At 43.4% G+C, this 16,206-nt stretch overlaps 2 protein-coding genes across 2 annotated transcripts in view; one reads left to right on the top strand and one right to left on the bottom strand.

Annotated features, from left to right (window-relative positions):
* Positions 1-12,961, top strand: part of vasnb (vasorin b) — a 44,641-nt gene extending 31,680 nt beyond the window's left edge. Inside the window, exon 2 of the mRNA XM_039776152.1 lies at positions 9,629-12,961. Within this exon, the coding sequence (XP_039632086.1) occupies positions 9,644-11,626 (1,983 nt within the window). The 5' untranslated portion in view covers positions 9,629-9,643 and the 3' untranslated portion in view covers positions 11,627-12,961. The remainder of the gene's footprint in view (positions 1-9,628) is intronic.
* Positions 1-16,206, bottom strand: part of coro7 (coronin 7) — a 300,343-nt gene that overhangs the window by 97,198 nt on the left and 186,939 nt on the right. The gene's annotated exons all lie outside the window — the stretch shown is intronic.

A 16,206-nucleotide genomic window follows, 5' to 3' on the forward strand; every position in this document is an offset into this window, starting at 1 on the left:
AACCCCCCAGGCAGACACGTCATCCAATGTGTCCAGTCCCACCCACTGGAAATTACCATCTATCTGCCACAGCCAGGTGTTACGTGGGCGCCCCTTTGGCCTGGTCCAGCCACTCGGGTCCTCAGCAATGAGCCGGATCACCCTCGGGTAATCACGACACATGGCCGTAGTGCCGTAACTGACGCCCCCTCACAATGCAGTTAATGACCCTCATTCGTGACCCCATGAGCAACACAAAGTCAAACCAACGGCACCCAAGGATTCTCCAAAGAGACACAACACTGAAGGGGTCCAGTCTTCATCTCAGGACACTGGATGACGTCCATGTCTCGCAACCGTATTTAACCAAATTTTTGGAGTTAAAATGTTTCCAGCAGAAATGATGTTTAAAAAGAACAAAAAATAAAAGTTCAATTTGACATTAAGAAACGCTTGCCAGGATATCAAAAAGAAAATGAAAGAATCTAGAAAATAAGTGCAGGCACAGAGCTGTGACAAGTTCTCGGGTAACATTTAGATACAAACTTCTATAAAGACAAATTGCTGTAAATGCATAACGAGTACACGTAAAGATGCAGATTGACTTAAACAGAATACAGAAGATTACAAACATTATTGACTTATCACTTGCTGCACACTTTATTGTGTTGTAAATCTGCCATTTGTGTCGGCAATAATAATAATTTATTTTATTTATAGGCGCCTTTCAAGGCACAGAAGGACACCTTACAGAGCACATTAATACTAACAGTCACGACAGAAAATTAATAAAATATTACAGTACAATAAAACCAGAATAAATACAATAATACAATTAAATTTAAATTTATCAGCTAAAATTATCAGATAGAATAAGACAACTTAACTCTTTCAGAGCTGATGTCGACTTTTGTCAAAATTCAGGGGTAGAGGACAGTAATCAGCTGTACACTGTGACAAAACTCGCCATAAGATTTTAGCTAGAAGGAAAATGACATAGCTTTGTTCATTCAACCTCGATTCCCGACGCATGCATGAGTAGCGAAGAGCAAACAACCTCTAAAATGGCATCAACATCTGGCGAGAGACCAACGCAAATGTGCAAAGCAAAATACTCCATGAACATTTTACGTAATTTCATTGAATAGGACTCTGACGCGTCGGACTCCGAGCTTAATGCAAGTGATCTGGAGATGGAGATTGAAACTGAAACTGAAAGTGAGGTACCAGCATCATCTGATCGCTCCCCAGCTGATCGTGGTGCTGAACACGTTCGTGCTGCCTACAGCAGTGTTCGCCTGGGAGGACCACCACTTATGATGACAAGAGGTGCAAACCATATTGCGTCAGCAGACGAGATTACAAGGCAGAAAGAGAGTCGATATTGCGAATGTCTAGTGGGAGCTCGGCGGGAGGGCCACTCGACTCAAAGCTCTAAGCCCCACAGCAGTCAAGCGAGTAGGAAGATCTAAGAAATGGAGATGTAAAGTAGATCATTAATATAAGGAGGTGCCAGATTACGGTGGGTCTTGTAAGTAATAAGCAGAATCTTCAAATCAATGTGATTTATAACAGGGAGCCGGTGAAGCTGCTGAAGGACACGACTAATGTGGTCTGTGGAAGGGGCTCTGTTAAGAATAATACGAGCTGCAGCATTCTGAACCAACTGGAGTCTGTGAGGATGACCAGAGAGGATAGAATTGCAATAATCAATACAAAACGTGAACAGAGCAGTGCTGGCAGCTGAAAGACATGGACATAAGTGGCTGATATTACGTAGATGGAAATATGCCGACCGAGTAACATTATTAATATGTGCCTCGAATGTTAAGGTACTATCGAGAATAACACCTAAACTCTTAACCTGGGAGGAAGAAGAGATTAAAAGAGTATCAATAGTCAATGAAATTTTATCACATTTATCCAAAACAGACTTAGTTCTGTGGTAAAAAATATGTCTCTATTATAAAAAAAAATTTTGAAAGGAGTCGAGACGTGATTTTCTCAGAGAGACACTTTCACGTCCCGCGAGACGAGTCTTTGTGCCAAGAGATTTAACCATGCCCGCGGCCGGAAATAAAAGTCAAAGAGAAGATGACAAAGTAGAATGTCATAATGAGGTTCAAAAATGTTGGCCTGATACACATGCAGAGCAGGTTAGAGATAATGGAAGTATGAAAATTCGAAAGTCTCAAAAGAATGATAGTAAAGATCACATTAGCGCAAACAAACAGAAATTATTACTCGGTGAAATAATGGAACAATGAAAAGAGATCGAATATATTGTTCGGATTTAAAGTTTAAGTCAGAGACTTGTAAATCGTCTAATTTGTGTTGCCATCAGGGAAAAGTAGTGTTTCTTCCCAATGAAGGGGCGTATCCGCTAGAAATAAAAGATTTGTTGTTTGGTGAAAGTGTAATCCCACGAGAAAAAATTTCAAGCCCTGCGAGACAAGACTTTATGCAAAGAGATTTGAAAAATACATTTACAACCAGGCACACGGTTCAAACATTACTCATTTGTGTGAGTGCTATTGTCAGACACAGTCCGTGTAGAGAGGTAGAAACGATATTCACGCACGAGTAGTTATATGTTGCATTGTCACGATGTAATTCCAAACACGCAATCAAAATTCAATGCGATATTGACGAAAAGGTAAAAGCGAAAAGAGATTGAATATATGGACATAAGTGATATGACAGAAGTATGTAGATATTGTTTGGCTTTAAACCTTTAGTCGTGAGACTTGTAGATCGTCTAATTCCTGTTGCCATCGGGGGAAAAGCAGTGTTTCTTCCTAATAAAGAGGCGTATCCACGAGAAATAAAAGATTTCTTATTTGGTGAAAGTGAAACCCACATACGCGAGCGGCAGAGACGCGAGAGTGGCTGAGAAGCGCAGAGCGGGATGGCGAAGTGAGCAGGGGGCGATGCTCCCTAGTCATAACAAGAAAAATGAATTAATAGTTGTGAGGTTTGGATTCAATATCTTAAAGTAATTAAGTTCACTATATAATGTATACTCCGGTAACTGAGACGGGATGCAAGCAGACTACATTGGGCTGTCAGCAGGAAACTGTCTATTTATTTATGTACTGTGACTGTAGCTTTGGGGTGTTGTACCGTGTTAGCCATTATGAATGTAGTGGGAAGTCAAACAAAATGACACCTTTTATTGGCTCTTGCTTGAAGAAGGGGCCTGAGTTTCCTTTGAAAGCTTTGCATATTGTAATCTTTTTAGGGGTCATTTTGCTTGACTTCTCTTTACTGTATGAGGAAGGCTTCTGCCTTCAGCTTTTGTTCTAAGAAAGAAAAGGACCTGAAAATGGCAAAGCAAACACGCGGTGCTCGACATTAGTGATCTACGTGTTTTTGCTGACCGTGTTTACTTACAATTTAGTACGGTTCATTTTGCCCTGTGTCCAGCTAGTAACTGGTGGCAGCCAATGTAAGTTATCTAATTCTGTGCCTTTTTCTTGTGCATCAAAAAGACCTCATCTAGCAGAATGCTCTGTGCGTCCTGTGATAGAAGTGCTCCCTTATCGAAGAGAATAAATGGTTATGAATTAAAGTTCCTCCTGCCTGTTTTCTCTTAGAGGGGGTGGCGGTCTTTACTACCACAGTTCCTACCAGAAGAACCTCTGTTTTGTCACTGTTTAATTAAAGTATATTAGCAGACAGCCATGATGTAACTTCCTGCAGACACTCAATAACCCATAATGACTGGTGGACTGGCATCCCAGTCGGTGTTGGTACCAGTCTTGCGCTGCATGCTGCCAGGGCAGGTGTTGGCCCTCCCAGGACCACATAATGGATTGCAGTTTCAGCAAAATGGAGGAGCTGACGTCGAAGTCTTCATGTCAGTCAGAGTTGAGATGATTGAAGACGTCCACTGGGGTGGAATCCGTGTGTGCGTGAGAGGAGACAACTCGGTAATAATAATGTATGGTACGGTGCTGTATAAATAAAATTATTATTATAAGAGCTGGGCCGGTACTACAATGTGTGACAAGGACACAGTCAGAAACTCGTTAAGGGGACATTTCACACGAACATTAGGAAGTCTTTCTTCACACAAAGAACCACAGACACAGAATAAGTGATCAAGTAGTGCAGTGGGCAGGTTTTGTTCTCGTCAAACGTCCACTAAGTGGGTTCATAAAATGGACGGACCTACTGCAGAATAGAACAGTAGGAGACACTGTTACAAAATCGGACTACGACTAGATGAGGGAGATATGATGGCCCAAAAGCTTGGGCTTCACAAGAATGACTTGGCCGGGTAGACAGATAAGTAAGCAGTTCCACACGTCCACTTATTGCGATCTCAGGGCGGTAATGTAAATGGCGTAAAACGACGTGTTCTACTCTAAAGGGGAGATTTAAACAAAAACAGAAAGGCAGCCCTCGGATTACAGTAGGTACATGTCTGCAGGCAGAGAGAGAAATTAACAGCTATTAAAAAAAAGAAGTGAAGAAGTGCCACAAATTGTCTGCTTCACGTCGGCAACATGCTGGGCCGCCAGAGGCGCTTTAGAAATATTTGTTACATGCTTTAAAATTGTAATGTGCAGGAGATGGTCCGGTCTAACAGTACTAGGAACTACAAAGATGGAGTGGGTCAAGCAAGTGCAGTGTAGTTTACAGTAATCGTGGCAGCAGCCACATGCCACTTTTTCTTCATGGAGAGGACCAGACAAGAGCATAAGAAATGTGACAAGTTCAACTTACTGAAGATGGCACTGCACTTTGTGGACACTTTGCTTTTCTTTCTGTTTTATAAAAAGGCACTTTGCAACCACCTCGTTTGCCCAACGGTTCCAGGTTCAAGCTGCCAAGGGACATGGAGTCAACTCGGACCATTACGTAGAGCCAGCTCTGTGTGGAGGGTTAACAGGCACGAAGAGTTCATCCCCGGTTTTTTTTCTTTTGCATTGTCTCGTGTAGGGTTAGGTTTAGGGCAGTGGTCTCCAACTCAGGTCCTGGAGGGCCGCAGTGGCTGCAGGTTTTCATTCTAACCCTTTTCTTAATTAAGTGACCAGTTTTTGCTGCTAATTAACTTCTTTTGAATTCATTTGAACTCAGACCTCGTAATTGTTTCTTTTTCCTTAATTAACAGTCAAACAATAATGAGATATAAACTGAACCTAAACATGACCAGCAAACTTTGTTGATCATACAATATTTGAAAATAAAGAAAGATGAAGATCTCAGGAATGCCGATCTGCTGAGGTCCACAAACAGAGCTCTTAGAAAAGACAAAATCCGCAATTTCGGACATGTCTGCTATTGCACAATGAGAGCAGCAGCAAGCCATGGAATTAAAGAACGGGTTTAATGAACGACAAGACTCGGAGCCTAATGAAGCAACTGGTTGGAGTTTGAGGCCCTGCCTTAGCTGATCTTCTGTTGGCTCACTCACTTCACACTTCATTTCTGTTTGGGTGCCATTTAAGAAAAAGAAATGACGCAATTCAGAGGAACAAACCTTAAAAAACAAGTCAATTCAAAGGAATGTAAAAGGAGTTAATTAACAGCAAAAACTAAGAAAAGGGTTAGAATGAAAACTTGCAGCCCCTGCGGCCCTCCAGGACCCGAGTTTGAGACCACTGGTTTAGGGTCCGGGTCATTAGTAGTCATTACATCTTGCCTGAAAAAGGGGTCTGAGCCGCCTCAAAAGTTTGCATATTGTGATCTTTTTTGTGATCTATTGTGTCGTTTTGCTTGACTCCTCATTGCATTCTGCCGTGGTACATAAAACACGAGACATCAAACAGACAAGCTCATCTTTTGTCATCAAGGTCCAAAACACCCGCACCCATGTTCCTTATTCATCATCGCTGCGTTATATGCATCGTACTTCTGGGCGACCATTCATTGACTGTCGTCTCTCATGTACACAGAGTCCACCTCTGTAATTAAAGCCAAAATCAAACAGTGAGTCGCAGACTAGCTGGAGTGAGTGGCTGGGTATGTCACGGGAGGACGTCACCATAAATGGAGGCTTTGACTGAATACCACTGGAAAAGTCAGCTAATGTGACAGGGTCTTTACCGGTCAGTCATAGGCTTCACCTCCTCATTATTCTTAGATGTGAATGCCCAATGGGTGGTCCGACACTTGAATGTACCCCATATGAGAAGAAACAAGGACTCATCACTGCCTACATTAAGATGGCGTACAGAATGTTAGGTTACGTGACACGGCGTGTGGAGTACAAGTCCTGCAGCCAGGAGGTTATGCTTAAAGTTTATGAGGCGCCACGCTAGTACCGAATACAGCTTCAGTCTCCATATTACAAACAAGACATAGCAGCACTAAAAAAAGTCCAGAGAGTAGCAAAGCTGATTCCACGACTAAGAGGTATGAGCCATGAGAAGACACCTTGTCAGTTTTAGCCAACGGAGATTAAGATGGGACATGACTGGTGATTTTAAGCTTATGAAAGGAATTAGTACAGTGGATCCCAGCTATTACTATAAAATAAATTCGCACAGATATTAAAGAGTTTTTCTTCACACTAAGAACCAAAGACACATAGAATACATGACCAAGTAGTGTGGTAGACAGCAGGACATTAGGGGCTTTCAGATATCAACCTGATGTTATTTTGAGGAAATTAGGAGGTGTGTAAGGTTGGCTAGCTTTGTTGGGCTGAACAAAAAAATTCTAATTTTCTAATGTTCAATCCTGCCAAAAGACCCTTTCAGTACCCAACTTGAGAAATGCATGCTGGGATCACTTCTGTAAAGGAATTAAAAGCAAAGCCTGCTGTTGGACTTGAACTTTTAGAAAACGGCTTGAAAAAGCAAGAACAACAGGTAGGCCCACTTGACTTCACAAGGACAAGTGCAGACAGCTTAGTGATGAAACAGCCAGGAATGAGGAAGCCCCGGACTGGAGAGCCGTCGGCAGCACTTCCTGCATGCAGACTCCCCCTCCGCTTAGGAATTGTTGGCAGGGCACTGCCAGGGAGGTGCAAAGCCACCCAACAGGAACTGGGATGCATTGGCTTTATACCAAGTTGTGTTTTAATAAGAAAAATGAAATATGAATGAATCCAGATGTTGAGGTTAAGTAAATGTTCTAAATTAAGGGGGATGGGGGGCAAAACCAGCATGGGAGGCAATGTTTGGAAGTGGTCAAGTCAAAGGGGGGCACTACAGTCCAACTGAGAATCTGGAGTGGGACAAAGTGACAATAGCAGCTCGTCCACTGTTGAGAGAGCTTGAGCATTGTTGCAAAGAATGACAAACAAGAATGACAAATCCTAGCGGACATGTGTGCAATGCCAGTAGAGACACATGCTAAACAGCAGGCACCTCTAGAGGGCGATGTTGTGATCTTCAGCTACTTGAGATTATTTTTGAATATTTTCAATTTGTTTTCTTCTATGGATTTCTGATCTCATCTCATTTTCTGAAACCACTCCTCCGGATGAGGGTCTCAGAGGAAGTAGGTCAGCCCAGACTTCCCTGTCGCCAGCTACATATTCCAACTTTTTCCTGGGAATTCCCAAGCTTTTACAAGCCAGCCAAGAGAGATGAACTTTAGCGTGTCCCCGGTCTGCCGCAGGGTCTCCGACTAGTGGGACATGTCTGACACAGCCATAGGGGTACCTGCCCAGAGGACACACCCAAGCCACCACAATTGGCTGCTCTTGATCCATAGGAGCAGCAGTAGAAAAAAAAGGGAACACGAGATCTACAAACAGACTGGAGGGGGTCGCAGTTGTTCTACTGTTACATGGAGCTGGGATTGTGCGTAGGGTTAGCAGGTACGCCAAGTTCATCCCCAGTGTTTCCATTCTGTTATGTAGGGTTAGGGTCAGGGTCATTAGTAGTCATTACATCTTGTCTGAAGAAGGGGCCTGAGCCGCCTTGAAAGCTTGCATACTGTAATCTTTGTTTCATTTTGCTTGACTCCTCATTGCATTCTGCTGTAGTGCATAAAACACAAGACATCAAACAGATGAGCTCCTCTTTTGTCTTCAAGGTCCAAAACACCCACACCCATGTACCTTATTCCTTAATGCTGCATTATATGCATCGTACTTCTGGGCGACCATTCTTTGGTTGTCGTCTCTCATGCCCACAGAGCCCACCACTGTAAGTAAAGGCAAAATCGAACCGTGAATCACAGACTATTTGGAGTGAGTGGCTGGGGATGTCATGGGAGGGCGTCACTATAAATGAAGGCTATGACTCAAAACTGCTGGATAAATTGTCTAATGTGACAGGGCCTTTACCGGTCAGTCATAGGCATGACCTCCACACAGTGGCCTGCACTTCTAAGGGTGAGAGTGCTTTGTCTCATTTCATTTTTTAATTGCTGTTTTCTCGCCATTATCACTGGAATATTGTCCAGCTCGTACTTCCGAGGGTGTAGGAACACAGTCTGGTCCAACTCTGCTTTAAGACAGACAGAGAAGTTTTTAAGTAATCGCCAGTAGTTGGGACACCTGTGCAAATTGTTTGTTTTAACTTGCAAGGCTTCATTTACTTGAACTGCTGTAGAACATAGTTGTTCCACGAAGAAGGCTCATTTGTAATATTCTGAAATGTCCTCTTTTTCAGTTTTTGGTAACCTCTGCCAGTTTGCTGCTTACCCTTTCAAAATTTTAGGTCATTCATTGCATTCTAACGGATTCAATTCAATAATAAACTGGGAGAACAGAGGTGTTCTAAAACTTTAGGCCGGTAGTGTATACCCTCTGGCACGTGAGCTCAATAATTTTGGGATTTGCCACATGCATGTTGGGCAATTAGGGTTGAGTGTCATGTTTTTCCTGTGCATCTCACAAGTTAAGGATGTCTACTGTCATCTGTGACAAACCGGCCTAATCTGGTATTAACTTGAGTGAAAGAACGATTGATGTGAATAAGTGGATTTCCTGTATAATATTTTTTTAATGGTATAAAAACCAGTAGTAGACTGTGTAGTGTAAACATGTCTGGAAAAACTTCTTGAAGCTAATAAGTGTGTAAGCGCAATCCATATTGACATGAAGTGCTTCCATTCGCAGAAAGCGAGCCTTTCAGAGCGCCACTGCTGTCAGCTGTCAGCTACCATGCGATGGAATGAAGAATGAAGTTGTTTGACAGGTTAATTCTCCCGCTTCTAGATTTTCTCCGTACAGTGGGTTGTTTATCGTTCTTTTGAAGTATGATCAGTGTCACCTGAGGCGCGAATGGCTCAGAGATGATGGTGACTTTGTATTTAAAGGATGCCGGCTTTCGCAATACCTCAACATTTGCAGCCGGAATGCAAAGCCCTCATTTTTCTGTATTGACTCCTTTCACCATTGACCTGTTTGACACCGGCACACTTGCTAGGTTACTCCAATTGAAAACAACTGTGTGATATAATGAACACTTTCGAAAGAGATGTCTGGCAGATGAACATCACTGTTTTGTCAGTATTAAATGAATGTGTGTTTGAGGCGTGTTAGTTAGTTAGCCTGCGGTGGGTTGGCACCCTGCCCAGGATTGGTTCCTGCCTTGTGCCCTGTGTTGGCTGGGATTGGCTCCAGCAGACCCCCGTGACCCTGTATTCGGATTCAGCGGGTTAGAAAATGGATGGATGGATGGATAGTTAGTTAGCCTAACTATTCTACACACCGCTCACCGACTTGCATTTTGTTTTTCAGGGTAACACCATCGCCATGAAGTGCCATCTCTTCCTACTCCACTGCCTTCTTCTCACTTGCCATCAGCTGTGTGTCTGGTGTTTTCCAAAAGGCTGCTTCGCCAGCCCACAGCTGACTGTGTTCTGCACTAACCGTCGTGACCCCACCTTTCCTCGTGGTTTTCCAGAAGACATCAAAGGATTACATTTGTTTGAGAATGGCATCAGCTCCATAAGTGTGGAGGATTTGTCTGGACTGGGACAGCTTGAGCTCTTGGATCTTTCTCAGAATTCCATTTCAGAACTCCCTGCCCAAGTGTTTCACCTACTGGTGCAGCTCCGAAACCTGGATTTGTCTGGCAATAAGATTGAGGAGATCACCAACGGCACCTTTACGGGTCTCCGTTGGCTGGAACGCCTGTACCTCTTTAACAACCACATCAAGACAATCCAGGCAGGTGCCTTTGATGGCCTGCACCACCTGTTGGAGCTTAAGCTGTACAATAATCAATTCGTCGTGCTGCCCACTTTACACATGCCCAGCTTGCTCCTTCTGGATATTTGCTACACTCCTACTCTTTACCTGAGGGACCCCTCTTTCCACATGTACAACCTTGAGACTCTGAATTTGACCAGAGTAAACCTAAGCACCCTGGACGAGAAAGCCCTGATGAATCTGGAGAACCTTCACACGTTAGATATTTCTTACAGTCACCTGAATAGAATCCCTTTGTCCCTGAGAACAATGGAAGGTCTGGTAACTCTTGTGCTAGCAGGAAATCCCCTGATTGGTGAGTTAAAGGAGGAAGACTTCAAAGGGCTACGCCGTCTCCAGAAGCTGGACATAAGTAAGATGAACCTGAAGACCCTTCCCGAGGGTTTATTTAAATGCCTTCCGAAACTCGAGGTTCTAATTGCGGCAGGGAATCCATTTAACTGCATCTGTTCCCTGGTCTGGTTCCCCATGTGGCTGCAAAACGGTAAAGTCGACTTGCAAAAGCCAGAGGAGACCAGGTGCCACTTTCCACCGCTGAACGCGCGCAAAATTCTAAGCCAGGTGGATCATCACGATTTCGGCTGTCCCACTACAACTACCCAAGTGACCACCACCATTCAAACGAGTACAACTAAAAAAGTGCCCACCATCCGAGTGCCCCCCACTCAGCCTCCAGTTGGAAGCAGCACCATCAAGGAGCATTCACCTGTGGCGGAGTTCTTGCCGATTACACCGTTTCAGAGTGTAACAACCAGTCCCGAAGTCCGCATCTGTCCCCAAAGTATCTGCTTAAACGGCGGGACATGTCAGTTGGATAGCATGGGGCAGATTGAATGTACATGTAGGCGAGGATTTTCTGGATTGTACTGTGAAAACGATGAGACCCCAGTTGTGGTGTCTACACCGTCACTGGAAAAAGAAGCTGCTATCACCGCTGGCCACACCACTAGCACTTCCATCGAGGTCAACCTTCACCACTACGTGCAAGTCAGGCCAAATCTCAAAGGTATCCGTCTTACCTACAGAAACCTGTCAGGGCCGGACAAAAGGCCCATGCAGCTCAGCATACCGGCTTCCTACCCACAATATACGCTACGTGGCCTCTGCGCAAACTCGACTTACTACATTTGCGCGAGCCCTTTGGGAGAGTCTGAGAGCAAAGACAGCTGCTGCATGGAGGCCCAGACTGCAGTTTCGAGGTACCCTTCCCCAGTAACCCAAACAAAAAAGGCTCCTGAAACGACGATGGTGGTGTCCGTATTGGCCGCCGTACTGGTGGCGATTGTGGCGATGGCAGTTACGTTTTATTGCCTGCGCAAGAAACGAGCAAAAGGCCACCCGGACCTGGGGGCAGACCCAATGGAACTTGAAGGCGTCAAGACTTGCATGGAGAGTGAGGCACTGCCAAAGAAAGCGCCCGAGATTTCCAATGGCCATAACGGTTTGGAATTTGAGGTTCCCCTCATGCAGAAACACGGCCACATTAATAACAACGTTTCAGGTTTAAAGTCTTCGTACTTTTGATCCAAAGGTTGTTCTGCCACAGGACGTCTCTGACAGGAAGCTCTCTTGGACTCTCTTTTATAAGAAGGACAAAGTTGTAAGAGCACACCGGATCCATAAAGTTCTGGAACTTGTGTTGACTTTTATACCGGATTACTATTTTGGACCCCAGTAGGGGTCCGAACAGAACGGGTTGCTTTCACACTTGTAAATATTGTACAGGCCTCTTGTGCGTAACTTGTCATGGCAACATGTAGCGTCACTTGTGAAAGCCGCCGGTCACTGAGGCGTTTTGGGTGTTTACTTACTCAATATTTGAGTTGACCACAAAAATACTAAAACGATGACTCAAAACAAGCAAAGTACCTTTTGTAAACATAAAAATTTGTTCTGGTTGATATTTTATACACATGGAGCATCAACATGCAGATGAAGAAAGTTCTCAGTCACTGTTCGATCATTTTTGAGAATAGCAGAAGTGGACTCTGGGTAATTTATGCAAAGTTTTGCTCCTTTTTGCACTTTGGTCTTTTGTGTGGTCTTACATCTTTTTTTTCTGCTATTGGCTACAATTTGCTTTCAGGATGACCCAAACATTTATTACAAAATGCAATATTTTGTCAAGATGTATACGAGTGGACAACCATTCATAGCCATGAGTTTCATGCAGTCCTTGAAGTGGAGACTGCTGCTGGTACTTTCTGTTAAAGTCTTAATTTCTTCTGAGGGCAGAGACCACCGTACATTGGACTGGAGAGCAGGGTGTGGATGTGTGATTGAGGGTCTGTTTGGGGGTTCCCCTTGGAGGTTCACGTATACTTACAATGCTCACAGTAGATCGGAGACATGTCCACGTTAGGTCTGAGAGTGCGGGGGGACTAGGAGTTACCTCACCATTTTTAACAACGGACTCTTGAGCCGTACACTTATTACGTGGCTCTCCCCTGATTGGACGGTGCTCATTACAACACCTCATTCCCTGATTGGTCACCTTTCAAGGACGAAAACCAAATTCTGACACAGAGGAGCTGCTTTCCATGGCGCTTTTTGCATTGCTTACCTGTACACATCTAAATTGCATTTTGTACAGTTTAAGTGCTTTATAAATGTAAAAAAAGGCAATAATTTACTCGTCGCTACAGTTTTACAATAAATCCCGTGGCTGGTGTTGAATGAAAAAACAATATCATGAGACAAAAGCTTACATATTTTTGAGTGAAATGGATTATTTTTTTAAACATGCAATTCAGTCTAACTAATATGTTCCAGAGACTTTATTCTTAACTAGCTGTACCCTGTGGCTTCGTCTACGTAGACGCGAAACAGGACAAACTTTAAAAATCAAATTAAAAAAAATGAAAAAATGTAATTCTGGTCAAGCGGAAGGTAGTTACACTCCAGCGTCAAACGTTGGCACTGTATCTGATTGTGTTCAGCTCTGAAAGGAGAGCGCCCACCGCGTGGGGAGAAAAGCACATGGCTGTGATAAATCTGCCAATCAGCAGCTACCCTCTAAAACACACATAGCTCTGATCTCTCTCTTAAAGACGTCAAACATTACTCCTTAACAATCTCTAGATGATAATGTCTGCTGAACAAACAGGCATCGCTAGCTAAGCAGATGTGAGGTGCGCACCAACATGTGGCAAGAGGTAGAGCGACTCAAATAGAGGCTGGCGCATGAGTGAGGAGGGCCCCACCCGGCTCCCTACTCCTGAGGCCCCGCACCTCTCCTCTCAGCCCGCTGTTTGTCTCTCGGATTCACGCAAATTGAATCGGTACCACAAGAGAACTATGATACTTAGTGCAAGGAGAGAAGTCGCAAAATCAACTGGAATGCTCAAGCAAATTACAGAAAAAAATATATTTACGCCGTTAAGTAGTTCTCTTGTGAAAAGTGGACAGACATACGTTGGATTTTATATATATATATATATATATGAGATAGATAGATAAAAATACGACTGAAGACCATTAAGAAAAAAATATCAGATTTCTATCCTGCTGTAGGTTCTTAGAAGCTTAAAATGTGGTGTGAACTCAAAGTAAATGCACCATAAGTGTGAACATTTTGTTTGACCTTCTCCCAGTGGGCCGAAGTTCTTCTCCACATCAACCATGCCCATGGAGCCAATGTGATGCATGCAACCCACTTTTTGGGAATTTTTGAATTTTTCAAAAATTTTGCGTCTTTTTCTCCCCAGATATTGGGGGTGTCTTGACCCACGGAACCGATTTTTTGATACCTTTTTTTTTTCCATACCTTTTGATTTCATAATTTATTTGGGCCGTTTTCACTGCCATATTTGTTTGTCATCGCCCTTGTGTCTCGTGTCGTTTACGACTGTTGCCAACGCTGATAAAGTCGCCTTTTCATCATTTCCCTATCTGAGTTCACATATTCTGAAACCCTTCTGTTTCAAAACTGTTTTGTTGATTTCAACCAAATCCTTTTGATTCCTTCTTTTCTTCTGGTTACTTAAGGGATAACTTTAATAATAATAATTTTAAGTCAAAATTATTTCTTCACAAACATGGCATGTATGCATTTAGCACACAAAATTGTGTTCTAAAATTAATCGCTTTTTATACATTTCAAAATATCACGCCTATTCTGGCACGTTACAATGGAGGCTCTAGGCCACTGAGGAAAAACATAAAAACTTACCAAATACGTAAATTTTCAAGCCAAGACAGCCATTGAATATTGACCTGTGCCTTCTGTTTTACACTGTTGGCTGTGGGGCACAGACACTCACCGAATATGTCCATTTATCAAGCCAAGGCACTTGTCGAGTGTTGATCCACGATTACGAACACATTGTTAAATAATCCATGCGTGTCATTTTTGAACACAAAAAACACCAATCTTATAAGATTCGGCCATTTTCAAACAAGAAGACCAGCCGTGGACTATCGATAGCCCAGCAGTTAATCTTCCTGCACAACAACCTTTCACCCTCCCTGGGGGCATCGGTTTCCACTCAAAAGACCAAATCACAGTAAACATTTCATGCCAAGTGCTTGTTGTTTTTTTTTTTTTGGATTTATTTTCATATTTACGTGAATATAAAACCAATCTTTATCTCGAGAAATACAATGCCAGGAATATGTAAGGAAAAAGAGTTTTTTTCATTTCCCTTTTGTTGTCACAAAAATGCGCCGAGTTTGCATGTTCTCCCCGTGTCTGGGTGGGTTTCCTCCGGGCGCTCCGGTTTCCTCCCACATTCCAAAGACATGCAGGTTAGGTGGATTGGCGATTCTAGATTGGCCCTAGTGTGTGCTTGGTGTGTGGGTGTGTTTGTGTGTGTCCTGCGGTAGGTTGGCACCCTGCCCAGGATTGGTTCCTGCCTTGTGCCCTGTGTTGGCTGGGATTGGCTCCAGCAGACCCCCGTGACCCTGTATTCGGATTCAGCGGGTTGGAAAATGGATTGATGGAAAATGCGCCGAAAACACGGAAGGCACAGATCAATACACGACGGATGTATTTGGTACTTTTTTTAAGCTTTTCCTCCGTGCCCTAGATCCTCCATTGTAAAGTGCCACAGCAGGCAGGACATTTCTTTACATTTAAAGAAAGCAATTAACTTTGGAACATAACTTCAAGTGGCTATCATGTCTGTAAGGAAATGACTTTGATATGAAAAACGCAGAACCTTTAATAAAAATGAATGCACATCAGCAGCCCACAGAACGCTTTGAACTAAACACGAGCCGTCACTGCGCTCCTCCAGAACGTGTGCCGGTTGGAGCGAATGAAAAATCTGCAAGGACTCCCGACGTGTCACGTAAAGCTTCAATAGCGTCAGAGTAACTCGACAGTGCAGTGTAAACGGGAGTTTGAGACATTGGGCGATTTTTGTTTTTTTTTTCTATACGTTCTGTACAGTCTTTTCTATTTTATCTGTATGTGTTTTCATTCAGTATCGGTGGTAAAGAATGATCAGAGATTCGGCAATAACTTTAAAGCCGCTGGTTTGGCTTTAGCTTATGAAAAGCTGGTGCTGGCGAGCACTGCACCGATCTCTGTCTCTCTCTCTCAGCCCCATGGCCATTTGTTCACAACTTCCAAATCACGACGTCTACTCTGATCGCTTCCCAGCAAACTCGTCGGAGGCCTCGAGAGGATCGCGTTGGCTTCTCGAGCAGACTGATGATATCGTAGAAAGCGGCGGCGGCAGCGACAACTGGAAGAGGAAGGGAGCCCATGTTGCTGGCAGTGTGGGTGAAAATAATGTAACCTCTGTGAGGAAGTGCACAAGCTCCGTTGGCAAACACAAGGGACGCTCCCATTTTAGCAAAACGTGCCTTTGGGAAATCTGCACGGCAAAGAAAAGAAGGAAGCCTGATGTTAAAGCTTTAAGATGCAAAAAAATATTGAAAAGATTTTCAATGTGGCTTTTTTTTTATTCCCTATTGAATGTGGGAAATGTTCAAAATGTAACGTCAAACAGAAAAATGTGAAGGCGAGATAGGTGTACAGTTCATGAATATGAGTTTGTATATTGGAAGCTTTTTTTTTAATTAAATAACCATTGATTTGTTTCGCTGTATTAGTCATTTTATTGCTTTTTGATCATTTTTTTTTCTTTTCATATTGC

The sequence above is a fragment of the Polypterus senegalus genome, chromosome 13 (assembly GCF_016835505.1).
Source record: "Polypterus senegalus isolate Bchr_013 chromosome 13, ASM1683550v1, whole genome shotgun sequence".
Lineage (NCBI taxonomy): Eukaryota > Metazoa > Chordata > Cladistia > Polypteriformes > Polypteridae > Polypterus > Polypterus senegalus.